The following is a 25628-nucleotide window of genomic DNA, read 5'->3' as shown; positions in this document are numbered from 1 at the left end:
ACATGCGCCCGGCGTGAGTTTAAGCCACCGAGTCCGGGACTCAAACCGCAGTCGACTACATGGGGGTCCAGTGACATAGCCATTATGACAACTGCTGGTCCTGAATTTCTATTTTTTTTAATAGCATCACAATAACAACCAAATTTCAGTACGTGAATTTTGGGGCAACACTTTCAAACAATAACAGAGATTCTGGGAAATAACTTTTCAGCATAGATATATTTTCAATAGAGTAGTCCAGCGTCTACTTGAAGGACTAGAAATCCTATTCAAGCTTGCATGATAAAAATACACTTTAGTAAAGGTGTAAGAACATAGAAGAAAATGTTATCTTTTTTTTTTTTTTTTTTAGAGAGAGAGAGAGTGATTTTTGCTATAGGGCATGTGCTCTTGTCAGAGACAGAGAGAGACAGAGACAGAAAGCAAAAAGTCACTCCCTAGGGGGATGGCCATACTGCAACCCCTTCTCTTCCATTCTCCTCTCAGGACTTTGGGCACGCACACACTCCCAGTGTGAGTTTCAAGACGCCAGGTCTGGGACTCAAACTGCAGTCAACAATGTGGGGACCCAGCAGCATAACCAGTATACCATCTACTAGTCCCAGAAATGTTTTTTTTTTTTTTTGGAGAGGTTTTTTGCTATAGGGCGCGTGCGCTCGCCAGACAGACAGAGAGACATAGAGACATAGAGACAGAAAGCGAGAAATCACCCCCCAGGGGGGATGGTCACACCGCAATCACTTCTCCTCCATTCTCCTCTCGGGATCTTGGGCACACACGCACACACGCCCGGCGTGAGTTCTAAGCCACCGGGTCCAGGACGCAAACCGCGGTCAACTATGTGGGAGTCCAGCGACATAGCCATTATGCTAACTGCTGGTTCCCGCAAAAATGTTATCTTAAAAGTTGATACCCAAATTCACTTTGGGGAGGACATGGCTTTTACTTAGAATAATATTTTTACGAACATCTGGGGTGGTGTTTCCGTGAGCCCCAGCGACTTTTGGCGCTATGGCTCTTAGAAGACGGGCCAACTGCTCTGCATAAGACAGGAACAGCAAGCTGTCTCGCAGGGAATGGAGAGAGACGAGATAAAGGAGAACAAGGGAGGTGTGAGACTGGGCCCTGTGTATGGAAAAGGCCAAGAGGAAAGGAGCCCAGCTCACTGCCTCATGGCACAGGGGGGTGGAACAAACCTTAACTAGCCAGGAATGTCAAATGTTGATTTCTTTTCTTACTTACGGCCATACCTTTACCACAACATTGACTATTTTTATTTTATTTTATTTGCAATTAAAAAGCAAAAACTGAGGTCTTTGCTGATGGGCTGGAGCTAGCTCTCTGCAGGGGCAGTGAGCCAGGGGCGATAGCCAGCATTGGTGGTGGTGATGGAGTTGTTTGTCGCAAAGAGCTCAGTGTGATCCTTGGTCTAGGACTCCTCAAGTGACTTGTGTGCGTAGGACGAACCCTCATTTTGTTTTGTTGTTACGGAACTAGTGAAACACCTGAGTTTCTTATCTAGACATGGGGGTACAGGACATCGAGACCAAGACTGGGAGCGTGGAAGACCTGATTTTGGAAGTCCCCTGGAAATCTTCAGGCTTTGTAAGGTTGGATCTCCCAAGGCTGTGGCTACACGAGATGGGAGGTGTCTGTCCGAGGGTCTAAAAAGTGGTCACCTAGGACATAGGAAGATGCAGCATCTTACGATCGAGCCCAGTCCAGCTGGGCTGCTTAGGAACTGGAACAGGAATGTCATGTCTGAGTTCATTCTTAGCTTTCACGGGACACTGTCTCTGTCTGCGGCAGCTGCTCTATCCACCTGCTCCCCTCCAAAGGCTGGCTTGCTCTGCTTACCTGTAGACTTTGCTCTGCCTGTTCCTTATAACTTAAGTGGCTCGATGTCTCTGTACCTCAGGAGAGAGTGTCTGAGCCAGTGTGGCCCAGACTGAGCCAACATGGCCCATCTGGCCGGAAGAAGGGAGATGGGGGGAAAGTCACCCTTCCCTACCCACTCAGACTGCTCTTTTGGGGGCTGTGGCTGTGGGCAAACACAGCGGAGTGTTTAGAGCCTGGGGTCTAGGGACAGGCTACTAGAACCAGAATCCCGACTCTACTAATTCCTAGCTGGGTGATCTTGAGTAAGAGTCTTAACTTTGAAACTCCATTTCTTTATCCGTGCAGCGTTGGTCATAATAGTATCTGCCTCGGCCAGTTGCTATGAAGATGAAATAAGTGAATCCATATCAAAAGTTTAACACTGTGTCTGGCACATGGTCATGCTCCAAGATGATAGATAAATTGATAAAAATAAAGACTTCAAGAACTGACCATATCCTCTCTACTCCGCCTAGGCCAGCCCATCGCCATCTGAGGCTCTCCTGGATAATCAGGAGCCATCCGGCCTCTTCTCCCTCATGGACGCCATGATCCTTGAGGTCAGAGCCCTCATCTGTCCCGCTCCTTGCTATATTCCCAGCTCCTGGCTCCTGGTAATTCTATAACACACAGTTGTGGATAAATACATGCTTGCACATCCCCAGGCATGACAACTCATTACGCCCCAAATAGCCGGAAAGGCGCTCTCATAATGAGGTAGTACTCGGACTCGCCGTGGCCTATAGGTGTTGGTTCTGGTTCCACATGAGAGAAAGAAATCCTTCCTTCCATATGACAATCCTTCAGATACTTTGAGACAAATCTCTGATACCTCTTCAGCTTTCTTTTCTCACCTGAACAACCTTGTTGAGGAAGAAACCTTCACTCCCTAAGGTTTCCTCTAACTAAGCTCCTCCCTGTTCCTGTGCCTCTGCTTCAAGACAAATAACCTGCTACCAAAAACAAAGAGCCTGGGCCAATGCCTGCGCTTCCATGGCATCTATTCATTTTCAACTCCATTTCTTCCTGGTGGAAGAGAAAGTAACCTTTAATGAGCTTTGACGTTGTAGAGGGCCCTGGGCTGAACACTTACTGTACACTTCATCTTTTACTCCTCACAGTCTGTGAGAGATGCATGTCCATTAGGCAAAAGGGGCAACTGAGGTCAGAGAGGCCTAAGAAATTTTTGCAAGATTGCATAGCCTGTAAATGGCAGTGTAGAATTCAAGTCTGGGTGTTGTCTAATCTGTAGCAATCAGAGAGCAAGCCCATGGAAGACCAGGACATCCTGTAATGTCAAAAAAGGCATCCCCTCACCTTTGGCAGACCCAGCTTGGAGTATATTGAATTGATCTCATCTAACTTGAAACCCCTGAAAAGCTTAGAGGACTGAGGATAGAAGGATAGAAGGAGTGAGCTGGAACTCCTAGAAAAAATAAGATCTGTGTCATTGATTGCTCAGTAAAGAGCAGGCAGTTAAATATCAGGCTGTTGGGAAAGTCATGAGTACTTCTTCCTTGTCTTTCTATGCAAAAATGTGTCATGACTTTCCCGACAGCCCGATACAATGCTAGGTATAAGAGAGAATATTGTCTTAAGGGGCTGGCTGGGACCAGGTATGTATGCACAGGTTCAAGGCCTCAAGGCGTATCTATTAAGTTGTTTGTCATTTGGTTCCCTCTCATTGCGCTTCGAACACCTTGTCCCAGAAATACCAAGAACGGGCTAGTGTCTTATTTGAACAGAAATGTGGAAAGGAGGCCCAGCCAAGCACGATCTGATTCCATTCAGACCATCGAGTGGTATAGACCAGCACTCCTCAACCCCTGCCACCACTCACATCAGCAATTTTCCAGGAACATGCGAAGGGAATGAAGAAACCCTTCACCACCAGGCTGCTGCACATGTGGTGTGCTGACCTCTAGCTCCTTCTCTCTCTCTCTTCTATAAATGCTTGTTCCTTGGGAGATTTCACAAAATAATGAGAATTCAGAGCAAGATGAAGCTGTGAGGGTGCTCCATGTAGCATGTTGCCTTCCCTGTCACTCGGTCTTACTGTGGCCATCTCTGTCTCTGATCTCTCTGCCACACTGGGAGTCCTGCCTGGGCTTAACCCTTAAATGCACTGTGGTCACTTCTTCTGGTAGCCTGAATAATGATAACCATGTCCTGTGACTCAGCAAACGTGATTAAATGAAGGGCTTTAAGGTGGAAAGCCCATGGGCCAGTGGGTGACATGGCGGTTGGGACACTGGATTCCTGTGTGGCCAACCGCGATTTGGGTCCCAGACCTGGCAGCTTGCTTTCTCACTTTCCTGCTCTCTGTCTCTCTCTGGTGAGTGCATGTACCTATGGCAAATTAAAATAATAATAAACAAAATTAAATAAAAGATTATTAAAAAAAAAGATGGGGAGCCTATCCTGGGTTATCCAGGTGGGCCCTGAATGTAATGATAAACGTCCTTTTTAAAATAACTAATTAATTAATTAATTTGTTTATTGTCATAGGGTGTGTACACTCACCAGAGAGAGACAGAGAGAGAGTGAGAGGGGAAAGTGAGAAATCATCCCCCAGGAAGGATGGCCATGCTGCAATCCCTTCTCCTCCATTCTCTTAGGATTTGGGGCACTCATGCACACGTGCCTAGTGTGATTTTCAAACAGCTGGGTCTGGGACTAGAACTGTGGTCAGCTATCTGGGAACCCTACGCCTTAATCATCACATCATCCGCTGGCCCCTGCAAGTGTCCTTTTAAGGGGAAGGCAGAGCGAGATTTGACACAGAAGAGAGAAGAGATAGGACAACTTCAGCTGAGAGAGACTCGAAAGTGCCACATGGCTGGCTTCGAAGTTGGAGGGAGGGAGTATGAGTCAAGGAGTTCAGGGAGGACAGTGCTAGAAACTGGAGGGAGTGAGGAAAAAGACCCCTGCCACCCTGGAGCCTCTGGAAAGAGCATGACCCTCCTGATGCCTTGGGGTTGGCCCAGTGATTTCACACCTCTGGCCTCCAACATTGTAAGGAAATGTATTAAGACCAAGTTTGTAGTGATTTGTCACAGCAGCTGCAGGAAATGAATACACTTAGTGATGTGTCTGCACTGCAGGCTGAGGCTGGCTCAGGCTGGAGTGGATCATGGCATGAAGACCCTATTGTGGGGATGTCTCCTCCCCATGGAAGAATGCATAAATAATTTGTGGTGGGGTACATCCTTATAAACCCATCTTAAGTTGGAAGGATCATGTCAAAAATGCATCTGATACACCTAACCTCTTGAACATCATAGCTTAATCTAGTCTACCTTAAACATGCTTAGAACACTTACACCAGCTACAGTTGGGCAAAATCCAATATCACAAAGCCTATTTTATAACAAAGGGTTGGATATCTCGTGTAATTTATTGAACACTGCACTGAAAGTGAAATACAGAATGGTGAGATGAGTATTCATAGTATGCTTTCTTCTGAACATGTATTGCTTTTGCACCATCACAAAGTAGAAAAATCATGAGTTGAACTTTTTTTTTTTTTTAGGGATTTTTGCTATAGGGTACGCACACTCACCAGAGAAACAGAGAGCGAGAAATCATCCCCCCGAGGGGGGTGGGGTGGGATGGCCACATGTCAATCCCTTCTGCTTCATTCTCCTCTCAGGATTTAGGGTACCATGCACACAGGCCCGGTGTGAGTTTTAAGTGACCAGATCCAGGACTCGAACCGTGGTCATCTATGTGGGAGTTCAGTGATGTAACCGTTATGCCACCTGCTGGCCCCAGTTGAACTATTTTAAGTTGGGACTACCTGTATTTCCTTTCCTGATGCTTGTTCTGATCACAAAGATGACTGGGGGCAGTGGAGACTGTCGAGTGAGGAAGATTTCTTGCTCCATTCGGTCAACCTAGATGCCCACCCTCCCCTGAGCTCATACATTCAGAAATCACCAGAAGGGAACATTTGGAGCTCAAACCTGGAGCACTCTCCATCTCTTCCCTCTTCCTTTAAGGAATCCTCTCTCCCTCCTCCCTTTCCCTCCCCTGCACCTCAAATTCTTGTATATTTTGTCCAAGACAAATTGCTTTTTAGATCTGCTGCAATTAAAGGTGTCTCTTCCCACCTGATATGTACGGTGGCTCTGGTAACAGTGACCTGTTCTTGCGAGATGCTATTTAAAACCCAGAGTGCAACCGAGTGACACAGAGCTCCCGAATGTGGCTGCGACGTAGCGAGTTACATAAACGCACATGCTTCATCTGCCCTTGCCTTGAAGTGCTTAACAGACTTAAGAGTCATCAGCTCATTAAAAGGAAAAGAAAAATGCAGATTTATATTAATTTTTGAAAATAAAATAGTAATAAAGTCAAAACCTCAAGATAGAGATGGACTTGATGGTAAGAAGCCACACTTCGATTCAGCCCAACCAAAGGATCTTTGAGGCTGAATCTCAGCTTCGCTCAGTGAGAGGAATGTATGTGTTCTGGGTATTCTCTGGAGATGACTAAGCAGCCCAATCCCCTACAAACACAGCATTAACAATGAAAGGAGGAAAGGGAATTTTGATTTGCTCATTACCTTGGAAGAGCCACCTGCTTTTTTTTTATTCTTTTCTTTTTTCTTTTCTCTTCTTTTCTTTTGTTTTTGAGAGATTTTTGTTTTAGGGCATGTGCGCTTGCCGGAGAGAGACAGAAAGCAAGAAATTACCCCTCAGGGGGATAGTCCTGCCGCAATCCTCTCTCCTCTCTTCTCTTCTGGGACTTTGGGCACCCACACACACACACCCAGTGTGAGTTTTAAGCTGCTGAGTCTGGAACTTGCATCTGGAACTCAAACCGTGGTCTACTATGTGGGAGTCCAGCGACGTAACCATTATGCCACCTGCTGGTCCCAAGCCGCCCGCTTTTAGGTTATCTCTACTCATCCCTTGCTGAAGTGCTGCTGGAGAGACACATAGTGCAGGTGGGGAGGCTGAGGCTGAGACAGGAGGAGTATTTGCTCTCAACTACACAGTTTGTACGAAGTAGAACTAGGATCCAAAACCAGTTGAGAGAACACATAGCACGATGGTTGCAACCATGGACTCTGGACTGAGACGCCTGAGTTACGTCACTCATCTCTATTTAATGGACCCCTGCAACCCCAGACAAGTGACTTGACCTCCCTGTGCCTGTTTTCTCATGTATAAAATGTTGTGTCCGAGAGAGAGAGACAGAGAGAGAGAGATGATCTGTCTACATGGTTGTAGGGACGATTAAATAAATAAATAAATACATCAATACATTTATAATACTTCACAGCATAGCAAGTATTCAAAACCCTGCCAGCCCAGTCCCTATGGCGGGGTCAGTAGTGTACTGCACCACAGAGTTGGAAACCATGGGGCTGGCTGTAGGTTCTGATCCCCGACCTGGTAGACTGGAAACACAGCAGGCGTGCATGTGCATACCCAAGATCCTGAGTGCTTGGAGAAGGGGAGCATGATGTGGTAAGATCCTGTAAAGGTATGTCTCTCTGTCTCTCTTTTGTGTGTGTGCTCTACCATAAATATCAATAGACTTTTAAAAAAGGAAAAGTTTGCTGTCTACAATTCATGCTCTTTCTATTCCTCCACCTTGAACCTCTGCTAGGTTCCCAAGGCCTGACCTCTTCACCACATTTGGAACTACTTAATAAAAAGGAGTGCTTGGAGTTCAGACCCAGGCTCCGGAAATATTGGAGCCCAGGGGTTATGCTCCTGAACGTGCCCTTGGCATGGCCACCGCCCCAGCCTGCTGCACTTCTGACCATGGCTGATATAAAGCCATGCCCAGAGCAAACCAAGAGACGGGGCGCACTATCCCTCTTATGAAAACCCAGCAAGCAGGTGTAAAACGGAGATGACTGCTCCCAAGACTCATTTGGAAGCTGAAGATACTTAATTATCTGAAACCCAGATAAACAGCGGGAGCAAGGGAGTACATGAGACGGAGAAAAGCTGAGGCGGGCACCCAGGGCCTGCGAGAGGAGTTATTAAAAACTAATGATGTGATCCTTGCTGCAATGAAGACAAGAAAATGAGCCTGAGGTTGTTGACAGTCTCCGAAAGTTCTTGCCTACAACGGGACAGGATGGCAGAGGCAGGGAGATGGGCGGCAGCAGGAAGACTGGGGGCGGATGGCACACAGGGTCAGGGAGGGATGAACGCAGGCTTTGGTGTTAGGTCCTAGACGTTTGCCAGCCATTACGGAGGTGGTTCTGTAATTCTGAGGGGTTTAATGACCTTTTCAAATAAAGTTCATAAAATTGCCAGACCTCAAGAGAGAGATCTCTAAACACCATTCTGCACAGGGAAAGCAGAGGCCAAGCTAAGGGCAGGTGATGAGAGGAGACATACTGGATACTGAGATGGGAACTTATACCAGCCAGCAGGGTGCTCAGTCACAGCTGGTCTGTGAACCTGACCTTGGGGGCCTGACTCAGTACGTGCAGGTGTGCTGGGTGTTGGCTCCCGATCCATTCTTCTCAGCACAGTCCGTGTGACAATGCGAGCGAAAGGCTCAGCAGGAGCCTGGCACTATAAGGGCGCAGTAAGTGTCAAGTGAGGTCCTCGAGTCCGTATAGGTACAGGGCTCTACAGCAAATCCCCAACAGACTGAGTTGGCAAACCTTGACCGTCAAAGTTGGAGCTCATCATTTCCAGCTCTAAAGTAAGTTCTATATGTCCAGAGAAAGGAAGGGTACAGAAAAGTCCAAATCCCGACTCAGTAGAATCCATTCAGTTTCCATTCAACTCAAGATGGCGGAATAAGACAAAACACAATGTGGAATTGTGGCTATCCAACCGTGAGTCTGTCTTTGCATCTTAGAAGAGCTGGGCAAAGAGAAAACGGACCCTTGCACTGGGAATAAAGACAGCAGAATCGCTTGGGTTTAAAGGCTTTGCCTTTGAGAGAGACACTCAAATTCTGGCTCTGCCTCATACCAGCTAGTGACCTTGAACAAATCCCTTTACCTCTCTCACTTCAGTTTCCTCATCCATAATATAGAAGCACTAGCTAGTGTTCTATGGCAATAAAATTTTTAAGAAGAAAGAGATTTAAAATATTTTAATTTTAAAGTGTATTATAAAATAATGTACCGAATTATTTATCCCATTTTATCCTCCCTTTTTTGTTTTTTTATTAATCTACTGTATCAATAAAATTCTGTAATTTGAATGAGTTTTTAATAGTCTAGAATGTTATTGTGTGTAGACATTTCCTCTTGAACATTATGTTCAGAAGATGCAAAGTATTACACTATAATAAAAAATCCAATATCTACACATTAGAAAACTTCCAGTTTTCCATAACAGTGTAAATTTAATCAGAAAGAAAAGATTTTATTGATGTAGTGTGTGTTTATAAAACTGTCCTTCACACCGGGCACATGTGCGTGCGTGCCCAAGATCCCGAGAGGAGAATGGAGGAGAAGGGATTGTGGCGTGGCCATCACCCCCTGGAGGGGGCGATTTCTTGCTTTCTGTCTCTGTATCTCTCTCTGTCTTTCTGGCAAGTGCATGTGCCCTATAGCAAAAACCTCTCAAAACAAAACAAAACAAAACTGTTCTTGAAAGCCAAATATTTTGTACTTTCTAGTGAGTTGCATGTTTATGAAAAAAAAGTGCTGAAAATGGAATGTGCTCTTTTCTATAAATTCATAGTTAGCTATAGTATATGATAGATTGTCCCACGCATAACAGATTTTTTTAATCAAGAGTTTGTTATGTTTTATTTTAGAGCCAAAACAATTTGGGGGAGGAGGGGATAGGATGGAAGTGGTATATCCAACTATATCAACTACTGTATCATAATCTTATGAACTTTGAAATTTCACTTTGTCCATACTGGAAGAAATAGAAATTTATCTGAAACATCTTTTCCCCCTTAGTTGTGATCTGCAAAATACAGAAATTAATTACTAAAGGTAATATCCTTTATACAGTTGTGTAAACTGTATTTTGAACCAAAACATATAAATGCTTGCCTAAATTTGTCTTAGTATTTCAGGTGCTGTTGTTTCATTTTGTTCATGGTTGTTAATACCAGAAAAGAAAACCCTTACTTATTAAATTTATCACATTGAATAACAGAGAATTCATATGGTATATCATTATGTTAAAAGTATATTTCCAAGCTTGGTTATAGTAGATGGGGAGGGGTATAATAAAGAAGCTATTATTTTGGAAAATGACATTTTCCTATATATTTACAATGTATACTATCCACTGTATATTGCAATTGATGTGATTATATTTTTAAAAATATTTCTTCATGTTTATAAAACAGCTTTTTATTTTTATTGTATTGTATTATTATTATTATTCTTAGAGATTTTTTGCTATAGGGTGTGTGTGGTCAGTGGAGAGACAAACTGAGAGAAAATGAGAAATTATCCCCCTCCCCCCAGGGGGAATGGCCATGCCGCAATCCCTTCTCGTCCATTCTCCTCTCGAGATTTTGGGCACACGTACACACACACCTGACATGAGTTTAAGTTGCCAACTCCGGGACTATAACACATATCTATAGACTAGAAGCCACTCCATCGGGGTTCTTGTGAGGATTCAATAAGCTAAAGTAAGTGAGTGAATGCATGTAATGCCTATAGCACACAGTGGAGCAAGCCCAGCCCTCAGTAGATAGCAGCTCTCATGTGTTCTGTCCTGCACCTAAAGCCACAGACCTGTGACACGGGAGCTAGATGTGGAGCTCCTGAGCCCACATCTCACTCGTTCTCAGGGGCTCCTGGGCATGGGTAAATCACCTTCTACTTCCTCACCATCCTGGCAGGAGGAGAGGGAGACTAGGCAGAGAATGTGGATCCCAGGGGAAAGTTCAGAATAAAGAACAGTCAAGAAAGGGAAGCCCAATCCAGAAAACCATAATTGAAAACCATAATTCGAAATGTTGGGGGTGTGGGGTGTGAGGAAAGCAGCCTTTGGACCCACTCTTCAAAGGGTCATGCTAGGGGCCAACACAAGGGTCAAATGGTGGCACAGAGGTAAAACAGGATGCCCTCTAAGGCTGGCCCACGTGGGAAGGTTCAAGTCTGGAGACTTCCCTGAGCGTGTCAGGCATGTGTGTCCTTGACTCAGGGCTGGCTAAGGCTTGGGTGAATGCAGGGTGAGGACCTTCTTAGGGGTATTCTCTATCTTTTGCTCATGGGAGAAATAAATTTTAAAAAATAATAATAAGTTCAAGAAAAGGGAGAGCCAACACTGGGCCCAGAAAGTAGCTCAACAGGGCTACAACAGGACCACATGGCAAGGTCCTGGGTTCATATGCTGGGACCTCCCTGCACGTGCTGAGCACATGCATGGCACACGCACACATACCTGGCTAGGGCTGGTGGGTTGTGAGAATGAAGATTCTGAGGGATCCTCTCTCTCTCTATCTCTCAAGAAATGACAACCAAAAATTCCACACACCAGTAGATAATAGAAGTGTGAGCGCGTCCTCAACCACGAAATATGGTCTGACTCACGGCGGTCCCCACGACATTGGTAGGTATTAACGTGATCACTTTGGAGCCAGTGTGACCAAACCAGTCTCACCGTGGTTAGTACAGCAATGGTCAATGGAGTTTTTCAGCCAAGAGCTGTTGCATTCCTGTCGCAGAGCTTCTCACCTGAGCCTGAAAAGGCCTACCGGGGTCTGAAATTCTCTCTCTCTCTCACTCTATGCCAAGGGGTCTCACGTGCGTGTGTGTGTGTGTGTGTGTGTGTGTGTGATAGAGAGCATCCGTGTAGAGGAGAGTTGTGGGGTAAGGATGGAATGTGAAAGACTAATTACTTGCACATTTGACAAATATGAATTAGACTCACAAGTGCCAGACACTATTTAGGAAGACACAGCAGCGAGGAAGGCAGATAAGGCCCCTGCCCTCATGAAGCCTCCACCCTTTAAGGGGAAGACGTACTGTCACACGCTGTGAATGACGGGGATGGGGAAGTGTTCTAAGAAATGGACCGGTAGGTGGTCAACGGCTCTCCCAGCAGCCTCCCCCCTCCACACCCCTTTCTTTTCTCACCACTTCCCTGAAGCACTCACATGAACCTGAGCTCAGACTCCCTCCGGACCAAGACCTCCCGGAGGCGCTGGATTTTCGCCATCTCCAGCTCGATCTCTTCCGGCATCATGGTCGTCTCGGCCATGGAGATGATGTCCAGCTGGCCTGCGCAGGAGACACGACACGCAGCATCAGGACCGAGGCTGTGCGAATGCTCAAGGACTCCCAGGGGGCAGAGCCGGGAACAGCCTCACTTCAGTGACCCTTACACACTGCCCCCCTGGGGGCACGCAGGCCTCAGCCTGAACTGCAGGTGTGCATTCGTGAGAGCACCCTTTGGAAACCGGTTTCCCATGGGAGCCCTGTTAAAGTGGTGAGCGAGGCTCAGGTAGGCTCACGGAGTCCTGCTTAAGGTGTTGTCAGCCCCTCTGAGCTGCTGCCCACCTTGGCCATGGCCACGTGTCTTGTCCAAGTTCCCAAGACCAAAGCCAACTCTAGCAGAAGAATATTTTATAATAATTATCTTACGGTAATACAGAGTAATGCAAGTGCACTGTAAAAGCTCAAGATAATATGGGCAGGCAAAATGAACAAAGTCAAAAGTCACCTATAACCCCACTGCCCAGAGAGAACCACCTCCGTGAATGAGCACCCTTCTAGTCTGATACAGAGTTCTATGTACTGCCGTATATATAAAACCACGCATAAGAAACCATATATAAACATCTCATATATATACATGTAACTGTACATACTCACATATATGTAGAAAGATGCTCCATATGTATGTATGTATGTGGATTAGTCTGCTCAAGCTTCCATAACAAAATACTACTGCCTGGGCGATTTAAACAACAGCAGTTTAGGGCCAGCAGGTGGTATAGTGGTTCAGGTGCTGGACTCCCACATGGGCGACCACAGTTGGAGTCCCGAACCTGGCAGCTTGCCAGGCACGCATGTGTGCATGCCCAAAATCACAGGAGGAGAATGGAGAAGGGATTGCGGCGTAGCCATCGCCCCTGGGGGGTGATTTCTCACTTTCTCTCTATCTGTCTCCATCTCTCTCTCTAGCAAGCATACACGCCCTATGGCAAAAACCTTTAAAAAAATAAATTCAATATTGATTACAATTTAAAACAAAACAGCAGTTTATTTTGTCACAGTCTAGAGGCGAAGGTGCCAGCAGGTTTGGTGTCTTGGGAGGGCTCTTCCTGGCCTGTAGAGTGCCACCTTCCCGCCGTGCCCTCCAGGGGCCTCTTTGTGCTCAGGGGAGGGGAGGACAAGCTCTTTGGTACCTCTTTCTTACAATGTCATCAATCTTTCTGCATCAGGGACCCGCCCTTATGACCTCATTTAACCCGTTACTTCCTTAAAGGCCCTGTCTCCAGATACAGGCCCATGGCGGGCTAAAGCCTCAACGCAGGATTTTCCAGTCCGTAACGATGTGCATATGTACACATAGATGCACATGTGTGTGCACATATAATCCCATATATATTACCACTAACATTTTGGTGTGTCTTTCTCCTGTGGATATATTTATGTCTCTGTCTCTAGATATACATATATATTTATAGATACCAATATTTATGTAATTACCAATATATAGATTATATATGTACTGGGCATATATTGTATAGGGCAATATATACAGTATATATATATATTACACATATATATAATATGTATGTTTTATATATATATATATATATATATATATATATATATACACACACACATTTTTTAAAAGCCTGAAAAAATGGACATTGAAATGTTAGTAGTTACAAATGTTAATATATGCATGCATATATACATATATACCATCAGATACATACACATAGAGCCAGCAGATAAGTCTTATTTTGGTAATACAAAGTCAACGGCCTCACTACTTTACTCCTTGCTCTTTTCACTTAACCACATGCCAGCACTCTGCCTGTCCTGGGAGGTTCTCAGCAACGGCACAAGAGGCTGGGCAATTTTCTACTGCGGTTGAATCAGGAGTCACTTACCCAGACATTTTGGTTGTCCATTTCTCCCCACTATACTCAGCCCTGGGGAGCATTCTCAAAGCTCAATCTTGACATTCATCTAAGAGATTTCTTTAGATGTCATTTTCAGAGTGAATGGATGAGTTTTAAAGGATGTAATATTCTTTATTTTTTTAGAGAGATTTTTTGCTACGGGTGCATGTGCTTGCTGGAGAGACAGAGAGACAGAAAGGAGAAATCCCACCCAACCCCCAAGGGGAGATGGCCATGCCGCAATCTCTCTCCATTTTCCTCTCGGGATCTTGGGCACACACATGAACACACCTGACATGAGTTTTAAGCCACCAAGTCTGGGACTTGAACCACAGTCGACTATGTGGTTATCCAGTGACGTAACCATTACACCATCTATTGGTCCCAAAGGATGCAATATTCTAAGGCCTTTTACAAATAGACGGTGAGACTTAGGGAGGAGGTGTCCTTGCTTTACGCTGAAACCAACATCCATCACTGAGGCGCAGCCCCTGCCCACACCTCAGTTCTGCTGGCCAGCATATGTCTTGTCCTTCGTGCCCAAGCTCTCTGGAAAGCTGCCCTCTTTCTACCTGCGAGTCTCCTTCCTATGACCTGAGCTCTGGCCCTGTGCACCTGCTCAGGGATTAGAGTCCTGTAATTTGCTGACTTTCCTGAACTCCTTCTTACCTGGAGCTTGAAATAGCATCCACACCCAAGAGCCTGCATGTTGTGTTTGTCCATCTGTAGGACTCTGCTGGCCTGAGTTATTTAGTGCACATCAGATTTTCAGCAAGTTGGCATACTTTTAATCATCCAACCCCTAACCTATCCAGTCTGTGTACCAAAATAATCTGTCCCTCCTCCACCCGTTGAAACTCCTCATTTTGCTGAAGAACCAAAAAGAAGGCAATTCCTGAGGTTGATTTCCACACTGAAATGAATGGCCTCCCCTCATTCTCTCTGAGTTAATTCCTAATTTATAATACAATTTACGACAGGGCAATGGGAAAGACCAAGGAATAAACTGGGGAGCGGAAAACTTGGCTTGATGATCACAAGCCTATCGGAGCTCTTCTCCCCTTTCCAAAGGTTTAGAGTCTTGGAGCAACATCTACTTCTCTTAGATTTTTAGGGAGCCCCAGATTTCTCAGCACAGATGGTGCAGAACCCAGCGTTGAATTGGAAAGGGGGCTTCTTGGAATCAAGGCAGGTGCCATAACAGATCACCACAAACTGAGAGCTTAAAACCCGGAATTTATCCTCCCACGGTTCTGGAGGCCAGAAGTCCAAAGTCAAGGTATGGGCGGGGCCAAGCTTGCTCTAAAGGCTGGAAGGGAGGGTCCTCCTTGCCTCGTCCAGTTCCTGGCAGCTCCTGGTGGTCTTTGGCATGTAGCAACATCATCCCCACCTCTGCCTCCATTTTCATTTAACCTTCTTTCCTATGGCTCTGTGGGTCCTATTTTGTCTTTTTCTGTCTTGGTAGATTGGGACCACCCCAGCCCTGTGTGATCTCATTTCAATTATCATCTTTTTTTCTCCCAATTATGTTTACCATATTCTTCACGTATGCAGTATTTTACCATTTTAATGTTGCTGGGGTGGTTTGAAGAGCTGGGGCACGTCCTTCTCAGGGAGTGGGGGTTTTCTCTGACTCTGGGGCTGCATATTCTCCTGCTGGAGACGCTGCTGATGCGGGTGTTTCTGCTGCTGCGTTTACTAATCTTCCCCAGTGTGTATGTTTAACTACATCTCGGCTCACTCCATCCACTCTGCCCATCAGCAACTGAAGAGCTCCCCGAATGACTGCTGCTAGCAAGACGGAGCAATTGACGCTTATCTGCCACTGCAGACTTCTCAACTCCCACATTAGGATGTTGATCAAACGTGAATTTTTAATTATAATCAGTACTTCCACAAATGTGTTCAGAGGTGATATTTGTTGTTTTTTTTTTTAAAATTATTTAGTTAATTTTTATTAGTTATTATTCTTTTTAATTTGCTCTAGGGCACATGTGCTCACCAGAGAGAGACAGAGAGAGCGAGAGAGAGAGAGAGAGAGAGAAAGTGAGAACGCAAGTCTGGGACTCAAATCATGGTTGGCCATGTGGGAGTCCAAACTTAACCACCACACCACCTGCTGGCTCTGATATTTGCATTTTTCAATGCTTCCAGGAGAAGTATTGGAAAACTTCAGGAGAAACATTGAAAAATCTTTCTCTTTACAGACTTCCATCAGTTTAGGAGTCAGTCTGTATGCCTTTAGTGAGAGAGCCCCGCGGGCAGTTTTTAAGGGATTGTGCAAGAAAACGAGATTCTTCAATGGCCTGTTGGTAACTGAACTGAGAATTTGAGAGTGTCCGCGTGACAAATGAACCATCGTGTGTGGACTGATACCAGCCCACGGGGAGACGATCCATGTTGACATGGCGAAGACGCTGATCATTTCCACCTGGCACTGGACTTGGGGCCTTTGCATTTGGTTTTCCACTTCTGGCTCCTCACACAGCTAGCTCCTTCTTATCCTTCGGAATCAGCAGAACTCACCTCCATGCTGGGGCCCTTGTGAGCACCTGTTTAAGGTGGGGCACCACACGTTGTTACTGGCAAACTAAGTTCGGCTGCTTCTTGTGTCAATGAAATGAGAGGCAGGGGCTGGAGAAGGGAGTCTATTTCTGCAGCTCTGTTGCAGGGAGACAGTGAACAAGCACCACCAAACCGGCTCCCTGGTTCTTTTCCTTGTTTTTAGAGAGAGATTTTTGTTACAAGGCATGTGAGCTCGCCAGAGACAGAGAGAGAGAGATAGAGAGAGAGAGAGAGTGAGAAATCACCTCCCAGGGGTATGGCCACACTGCAATCCCTTCTCTTCTATTCTCCTTTCAGGATTTTGGGTGTGCACTCACATGTGCTTGGTGTGATTTTTGAGCCACTGGGTCCAAGACCTGAACTGCAGTCAGCCATGTGGGAGTCCAATGCCTTAACTATTCCGCCTCCTGATGCCCCCCACGCCCAACTTTTCCTTTTAAACTTTTTTGCTAGCCTACTGTGTGCCCCCACTCCACCTTAGGTAATGTGAAATTAAAGGTCACGCCGCAATCCCTTCTCCTCCATTCTCCTCTCGGGATCTTGGGCACGCACGCACACGCGCCCGGCGTGAGTTTTAAGCCACCGGGTCCGGGACACAAACCGCAGTCGACTACGTGGGAGTCCAGTGACATAGCCATTACGCTAACTGCTGGTTCCCCGGCTCCCTGGTTCTTAATGACCTTGCAAAGACCCTTTTTCCAAATAAGGTCAGATTCCAAGGTTCTGGGTACAGACGGATTTGGGAAGACACTAACCCACTACAGATGAGTGGCCATAGGCTTGCAAGCTCCCTGACAGTGATGTCACTCTCTCTAAGAGATTTCGTCACCACACGTGGAACACAGCCTTGGTGAAAGTGGTGCGGAGGGGGATAGGGGTTTGCCCCCAAACAGCAGGGAGCCTAAGTTAGACTCCCGCTGTGAAGCCAGTCATCAACTGCATGGGCTTTCTCTACCTCTTAGCATCACTTTGTTCCTCTGCAAAATGGGTTCATAGTTGTCCAGTACTGGAGGCCTTAGGTGGGAATGCAGATAATGAAAAAACAATGCATAGATTTTAAAATTTTTTTGCATGGAATTCAAGCCCAGAGCATGCTCTCTTCCCACCTCGGCACCCCCGCCACCTTAGCCACATGTAATAACCACATTATTTGGCCTCTTGGTCGGGGGAGGAGGGTCAAATGCATTTGTGGATGAGAAAGTGCATAGTTAGCCACCCCACGATGTAAGTATCCTATTTTTCCCATCCCAGTTCAGATGGGCAACCTGATTTCCATGGGACAGATGCTGAAAATGGCAACACGCCCTGGGGCGAGGCGTGGGATGAAGAGAATTAATCACGCCCCAGGAATTGGCATTTTATCTCCATCCTTGGGGAGGACGGAGGCGGTGGCTGCCAGGCTCCAGGTGCCGAGATGAATGTGCAGCTTTGATTTGGGGCAAAAATGGGACTGAGACCTCGGTTGAAAAGTCTTGCTCAAGCATGCCTTTCTTCCCCCCAGAGAAAGGCGCTAACTAAACCCCAAAGCAGATGGCAGAGTTAGAATCATCTCTGCACTGAGCACTCTGGACCAGCCACTTTGCTGGGGTCTGTGTAAGCCTCATTTCATCTCATCCTCTCCACTCCAGGCCAGTAACAAACCCTGGCCAGTGGGTCACATCTGTCCCTAGGCTGGATGTTGTGAATAAAGTTTTATTGAAACACTGGCCATACTCACTCGCTTATGCATTATTCATGGCTGCTTTTGTACAACAGCTGAATTTACTCATGACAGAGACCACACGGCCTACAAAGCCTCAAATATTGATAACCGCCTATCCTGCCCTAGAAAGTAGATGCTATAATTGCCCCAGTTTAAAGGTTAGGACACCAGGTATCCCTAGCCACAGGGAGAGCTAACATTGATCGAGCGTTTTTTTGAGCGCCAGGATCTGCCCATTACAATATTTGATTCTCAAAACAACCCTGGATGGTCAGTACTGTTTCCCCTTTCACAGATGAGGAAGTTGAGGCTCAGGAAAAGGAGCAGGTGATAGAGCCAAAGCCCTCGTAGTAGCACTCATCAGTGAGAGGTAGGCGATTCGATCGCATAGAAATGGAGAGTGGGATGGTGGACATCAGAAATGAGGGAGGATAGGAAGCACTTGGTTACAGAAACAAAATTTCAACTGGAGAAGAGGAATGAGCCTGAGCAATAGCACAGTAGAGTAACTAGAGGTGGTGACAGTTCAGTGACTGTTTCAAGATAGCTGAAGGGAGGGTCTGGAATGTTCACAAGATAAAGTAATGATAAATGAGTCCACATCGTATTCAAAGAAAGTCATACTGGTCCCCATAAATACGTACAACTATTAGATGGCAAGGAAAAGTGATAGTCATAGGGGCCAGACAGTGGTGCAGCAGTAAAATGCAACAGTCTCCACATGGGAGGGCTCTGGTTCAAGTCCAGAGACCTCCCTGAGTGTGTCGGGCACACACTTGTTCGTGACCCAGGACTGGATGAAGCTGAAGATAGATTGTAGCATGAAGACCCTTGGGGGGGGTGGGGGGTAGGAGGGCACTGTCTCTGTCTCTATCTCTCCATCACTCACTCATGAAATAAAAAAAAATAAATTTAAAAAACATAATAATAAGAGGGCCCAGCAAAAGGTATGGTGGCGGGAACCAGCAGTTAGCGTAATGGCTATGTCGCTGGACTCCCATGTAGTCGACCGCGGTTCGCGTACCGGACCCGGTGGCTTAAAACTCACGCCGGGCACATGTGCGTGCGTGCCCAAGATCCTGAGAGGAGAATGGAGAAGAAGGGATTGCGGCGTGACCATCCCCCCAGGGGGTGATTTCCGCTTTCTGTCTCTGTGTCTGTCTCTGTCTGTCTGGTGAGCGCATGCGCCCTATAGCGAAAAAGGTATGGTGGCTAAGGCACTGGCTTCCCTCATGGCCAATCACTGTTCAAGTCCTGGGTCCAGCAGCTTAAACATCATACCAGGCACATATGCGTGCATGCCCAACATCTCAAGAGGAGAATGGAGAAGGGATTGTGGTGTGGCCATCCCCCTAGGGGATAATGATAAGTTCTCACTTCCCCTCTCTCTCTCTCTCTCTCTCCAGTGAACACAAACATCCTATGGCAAAAAAAAAAAAAAAAAGAAAGCCTAATAAAACCCCAAAAGCATTATAATAATAAAGAGCCAGAGGGTGAGGCAGTATCAAGACCCTGTTGGGGATGCTCTCTCTGCATGTCTCTGTCTCTCTCTAACTCATGAAAGAAATAAACTCTTAAAAAGCATATACTGAAGAAGTGCTATCATCATCGTAACAGCAAACCGAGTCTATCGTATTGCATTAGGTACTTGAAGAGCAGCCCCTTCAGTGTCAGCAGACCCGGGATTATCCGGGGGCTGTTGAAAGGATGTTCCCTGCCCCTGTTCCAAGGGATTAGGGTAACTCTGGATGGGGGACCATGTTCAGTGATCTTCATAATGGAGGTCTTCAGAGATCTGCCTTCTCAGTCTGAGAAATGCTGATATGGGACATAGACACATGAATACCATGCATCGGTTTCTCGTCTGTCTAAATGTGTGTGAGAACATCTGATAGGGCCAGATGGTAGCACAGCAGGAGTGCAACTGGACCCGTGTGGGAAAGGTCCTGGGTTCGCATCCTGAAACTTCCCTAAACACGCCTGGCAAACACACAAGCCTGTGATTTGGGCCAATAGAGACTGAGGCAGGTTATGGTATGAAGAACCTGTTGTGGGTGCCTCTCTGTCTCTGTCTCATGGAAAAATAAGTACATTTTTAAAAAGAAAGCAACTAGCGTGGTTGGATGTCCCCCCCTCCACAGCATTTTCCAGTGAGAAGGCAGGCATCCGATAGCGACCAGGGGATCCGACAGCCACCAGGGAAGGTATGAGGATGAGAAGTGGGAGGAGCTGGGGTGTCCGGGGCTGGCCGAGCCCATCATGCTGCGAGGCTCCACTGGACGTGTCTAAGCAGAGCCCAGCTGCTGCATGGAGAGAGCAGAGCATTAAGGCACCAAAGTCCCCAGGGCTGTGACTGCCATTGCTGTCACTGAGCTTCTAGGAGCTGAGTCACTTCTGGGGGAAGAGGCAGCTAAATCCATCTTTGGCTCCCCAGATGCCACACCAGGGAGATGACGCCTGTGAGCTGCAGTGCCAGCAAACAAGAGCTGAGCGGGCCTGACGGGGACACGCAGCAGGTTTACTCATTTATCTTGAAAACATGAAGCTACCCAGGGACAGGAGTGGTGGAGGTGATGGCGGAGGAAGGCTGGCAGTCTCCTAGAAACTTCTCATTCAAAATAGGCTACAAGGACCAGCCCCGTAACTTGGTGGTTAAGGGAGCTGGATCCCACATGGTGGTTTGAATCTAGGACCCAGTGGCTTGAAAAAACATGGTGAGTGCATGTGCATGCTTGTCTCAAATCCCAACAGGAAGGAGAAATGGAGAAAGGATTGCAGTGTGACCACGCCACACTGGGGGTGCTTTATCTCTCTCTGTCTCTCTGTCTCTCTCTGCTGAGCGCATGTGCCCTCTAGTAATCAGTCAGTCAGTCAATCAATGTAGACTGCTGGAAATCAAAGCAAAGTCTTCCCTAGTCACCGCAGCAATTAAAGCCCAGGGTACCTGGGAACCCCTGTTTTTTGCTTGTTTCAGAACTTTGTGAGTCGGGGATTAGCCCTAGAATTCACTCTTATGAGGCATTTGCTGTGAGCCATGTGCTCTCATCACCCTCCTGGATACCTGAGATGTAGTTACTATCCTTATCATTCTCTCTTCATAGGTTATAAAATGAGGCTTCATTAAGTCATAAGTGATGGGCCAAAGTTACCAACAAATGAATAGCGGAACTGGGACTCAAACCCAGAACCATCTGATTCCAAAACTCATGCTCAAGGTCAAAGGGCTACAGAACAGTGTTTCCAAAACTCCAAACACTGCATAGAATTCGCCACAAACATGTATGTTTATACCATCATGTACTTAAACTATTTCTCTGCATGGACTTTTTTACTTGAATTCCTTAAAGGAAAATGTTATCTCAAAGCCATAAATAATAAGCTACTATCACTTGGCATAGTTAGTAAATATCCATAAAATAAGCCTGATGAAACAAAGCAATGTCACAATTCCTGGCTAACTACCATAGCCTGCTCATGGTTCAACTGAAGCCTAGTTTTTCTTTCCTAACCAGCTAGATTAGCAAGTACTAGAGCTGGTACAAAGGAGCGCCAAACAGAGGCTTTCTTACCTAAGCTATCAGAAAGGCTGATGGGCGGGAAAGGAGAATAGCTTCCTGTGATGTAATTCGATGTCGGTTGTTGCTAGAAGCATCCGAGTACTTCTGGGCACACAACCCTTGGAGAAGCTATCGTCTAATGGAAGGCTGCCTTTTGCACAGGAAGGGGCTTCGAGCGTGGTTAGGTCAATCTCATCTCCACCTTGGAGAGGAAGTGGCAAGACTTGGAAGGATGTGGTTCGAAGGGTCCCTAACAAACAGCAAGCTCTTGAGTCCTCACTGGACGTTAAATGAGAACTCGGGTCTGAAGAGAAGTTCTCAGTCTTGTAAAAAGTTGAAATCCTCAGTCACCCAAAGACAGGTCAGCCATTTTGAGTAATTATCTCAAGCCAGCTCACAGAACAGAGGCAATGAAATGAAGGTAGGCCTGTGTATTTCAGTCCTGAAGATACTTGTTAAGCGTTTGGCGTCCTTGCGATAGCCTCAAGGGACACACACGAGAAACGTCACGGTGGTTGCTTTTGGAGGAGGACACAGAGGACTACGGGGTCAGTGTTGGGGAGAATCAAGTTTACTTAATATGTCCTTTTTCTTGTTTAATTTTTTTTTAGAATTAATTTTATTGATTATTATTATTTTACTGTGACCAGAGAGACAAAAAAACAGAGGGAGAGTGAGAAAGCAAGCTGCCATGTCTAAGACTTGAACCACAGTTGGCCATGTGAGAGTCCAGCACCCTAACCACCGCACCACCTGCCGGCCCCTTTCGTTTGAATTTTTTAATACACTCATTTTGGAGTTTGGTGGTGCTTGCTGACTGTCTCCCTGTAACTAGTTACAGAAATAAACTCCCTTCTCCAACCTCTGCCTCTCATTTCGTTGACTGCAAGAGGAAGCACCTGGACTTAGCTGGCTGTTCACAATAGTACAACTGGACTCCCACAGGAGGGGTCCTGGGTCTGCATCCTGGGCCTCACTGGGTACTCGGTGATCTGGATTGACTGACACCAGGGTTTGGATTGTGATGTGGGAACCCTGTTGAGCATTCTCTCTCTCGCTCTTTCTGGAAATAAATATTTTTTTTAGAAAAAGGAAAAAAGAAATTAAGAAAAAGTGGAAGGGAAAAAGCAGTGGGAACCAGGTCAGCCCTTGAAGAAGGCAAGATTAGGGGGAGTGGCTCTGGGCATGGGCTTTGGGTCTCGGGGTCCAGCTCTCACGCTTGACCCTTCGATGACTGTAGGTCTTGGTTTCTTCATCTGCAACATGGGGACAATCATACATATCTCATAGGAGGTTACGTAAGTGCCAGGCACATATAACTTTTCTGTAATACTGCTCTTATCATTCACTTCATAAATATGTACCAAAAGCCTGGTTTGTGGCAGATACCGCTCTCACGAGGCAGTGGGGACAGAGCAATGAACAAATCTCTGCCCTCCTGGCCTCCTAGCAAGGAGCTTACACTACCATGGGGAAAAGTTGCTTCAATGCTCCGTGGTGGTCATCAGCTCAGGACAGACTCTGGTTCAAGCCCTGACTCCACCACTGACTGTGTGAGGTCTCCCTACATCTCTGTCTTTTCTTCTGTAAAATGGGGGCAATCACTCGTACCTCTTGAAGTTGCTACTGCAAGATGAAATGTGCAGTTTGAGTCCCAGGTCCAGCAGCATGAGGAACACACGAGGCATGTGTGCGTGTGTGCCCAGAATCCCGAGAGAAGAATGGAGGAGAAGGGACCGCAGTATGGTCTCCCCTGCTAGCGGGTGCTTTCTCGGTCTTTCTCTCCTTCTCTCTCTGCTGACTGCATGTGCTCTAAAGCAAATTTTAAAAATAAATTTAAAAAAGAATCATCAGGGGCTGGATAAGAGGCAAAGACAACGCAATACTCTGAGGCTGACCCCCACACACGGGAAGGTTCTGAGTTCACATCCAGAGACCTCCCTAAATGTGCCAGGCACACACATGCCCACAGTCCAGGACGAGCTGAAGCTGGGGATGGATTGGGGCATCAAGATCTGTCAGATCTCTGTTTGTCTTGCTGGTGGAAAAAATAAATATAATACACTTAAAAGGAAAAGAAGGAGCACAGGCCCATGCCTGCCTCCAAAAGAGGGGCCCCAGGAAGTCCCGTGAGCTCTCTCGAGGAGCCAGGGCCTCGCAGCTCACCACTGGAGCAGCCACAGGAACTTCCTCCTGGTATCCCCCCAACAGGGTCACGTTCCTGAGGAGACGGCATCCGTCCGATGCATTACGAAGGCCCCTGTGGCACCCGGCCCGTATTCTCATCAATCATTCATGTAGGAAAGAAGCTCGCTACATCCCCCAAACATCCTATTATGGGATGTGCCCAGCACCTCACCTTTGCGCTATAATGTGAATGTAACAGGAAGCAGCTGGTGGCTTTTAATGAGTCACCATTTTCCAAGGAGATGAAGTAATGACTTTTAATTCAGAAGCTCCTGACTGCTGTATCCCCTGGCTCCTTGGTGAGGGGGAGGCCGCTGGGCCCAGAGAGTAATCATCCCTCCCTTGCTCAGCACGTCCCATACATAATGTCTCTTTATACTCGCAGTCACCCTGCAAGGAAGATTTTGCAGCCGAGGAAACTGACTTCCCTCCCTATCCTGGCTATGGGTGTTATTCTCGAAGGTGAACTTAGCACATTTTTTAGCTTCTGTTTTCTCAGCCACACCTGCCTCCTCTAAGAACATGAAAGTGATTAGGAGAACACAGACAGCAGAGGGGTCATAAAACAGGTGCTGATGGCAAGCAGATTCATGTTTGAATCCTGGCTCCACTTTCTTTAACTGCTGACTTGTAGGCGAATGCCTTAACCTCTCAAAACCTCGTCTTTTTATCTGTAAATTGAGGGTGACAAAAGAGAGACTATAGAGATCAATGACGTCTAACGGAAATCTAACACCAGCTGGGGGTTGGATGGTGGCACAGGGGGAAAACACGATGTTCTGTGAGGCTGACCCACTTGGGAAGGTTCTGGGTTCACGTCCAGAGACCTAAGTATGCCCGGCATGTGTGTGCCTGTGAGCCAGGGCTGAGGGTGGGGTGGTGCATCATGGTGCTGGTGTGGGTAATATCTCTCTCTCTCCCTCTCTATCTTTCAGAAGAAATACAAATAAAACTTAAAAAAAAAAAAAAAGAAGAGCCAGTAGGTGGTTTGGTGGTTAAGATACTAGACTCCCACATGGCTAACCATGGATCGAGTCCTGGACCTGGTGGCTAGCTTTGTCACTTTCCCTCTCTTTCTCTCTGATCAAATTAAAAAAAATAATAATAACAAATAAAATTAAATAGAATATTAAAAATAAAAATATATATGACTAGTCACACTATAATTTTGAATGTTCTAGTAACCATATTATAACAAATAGAAAGAAATGGGAGAAATAAGTTTTAGTAATATTGGGTTGTCAGAAAAGTCATGATGCATTTTTGCATAGAAAAAAATAGAGAAATACATCATGGCTTTTCCAACTATGCAATATTTTATTTAACCCAATAGAGTCAAAAGATTATCAGGTGAAAATGTAGCCAATATTTTTGAAGGACTAGTAAGACATTAAACCTATGAAAGAGTCTTCAGAAAATTCATGAAAAATATACAGCATGAGAAAACCATATACGATTTCAAAATGTGGGGCACCAAAATAAATTTACATCCTAAAGCCATTTTCCATGAACTTTTTGAAGTTCCCGTGTATGTGTATGTGTGTGTGTGTGTGTGTGTGTGTAATAATTTTTTAATTTTTTTCTAAATGAGGTCCTGTCCTGGAAGGGCTTCAGATGGGCCCTCTCGTCCTGCCTACAGCACCTGGCAGCCCTGCCTTTGGTTCTACCAGGGTGGAGGCCTGATGCCCCTGAGA

General features: G+C 46.2%; 1 protein-coding gene and 1 pseudogene across 4 annotated transcripts in view; both read right to left on the bottom strand.

Moving 5' to 3' along the window:
- Positions 1-25628, bottom strand: part of BMERB1 (bMERB domain containing 1) — a 126605-nt gene that overhangs the window by 37292 nt on the left and 63685 nt on the right. For all 4 annotated transcript variants that reach the window (XM_027771074.1, XM_006146559.1, XM_027771075.1 and 1 more), the window contains exon 2: positions 11941-12064. In XM_027771074.1, coding sequence (XP_027626875.1) covers positions 11941-12064 — 124 coding nt within the window. The remainder of the gene's footprint in view (positions 1-11940; positions 12065-25628) is intronic.
- LOC106734676 (eukaryotic translation initiation factor 3 subunit H pseudogene) lies at positions 11940-16381 on the bottom strand (annotated as a pseudogene).

Source organism: Tupaia chinensis, unplaced genomic scaffold (assembly GCF_000334495.1).
Source record: "Tupaia chinensis unplaced genomic scaffold, TupChi_1.0 Scaffold000182_1, whole genome shotgun sequence".
Lineage (NCBI taxonomy): Eukaryota > Metazoa > Chordata > Mammalia > Scandentia > Tupaiidae > Tupaia > Tupaia belangeri.
The sequence above is the reverse complement of the archived record's forward strand: the minus strand, read 5'-3'. Positions and strand labels throughout refer to the sequence as shown.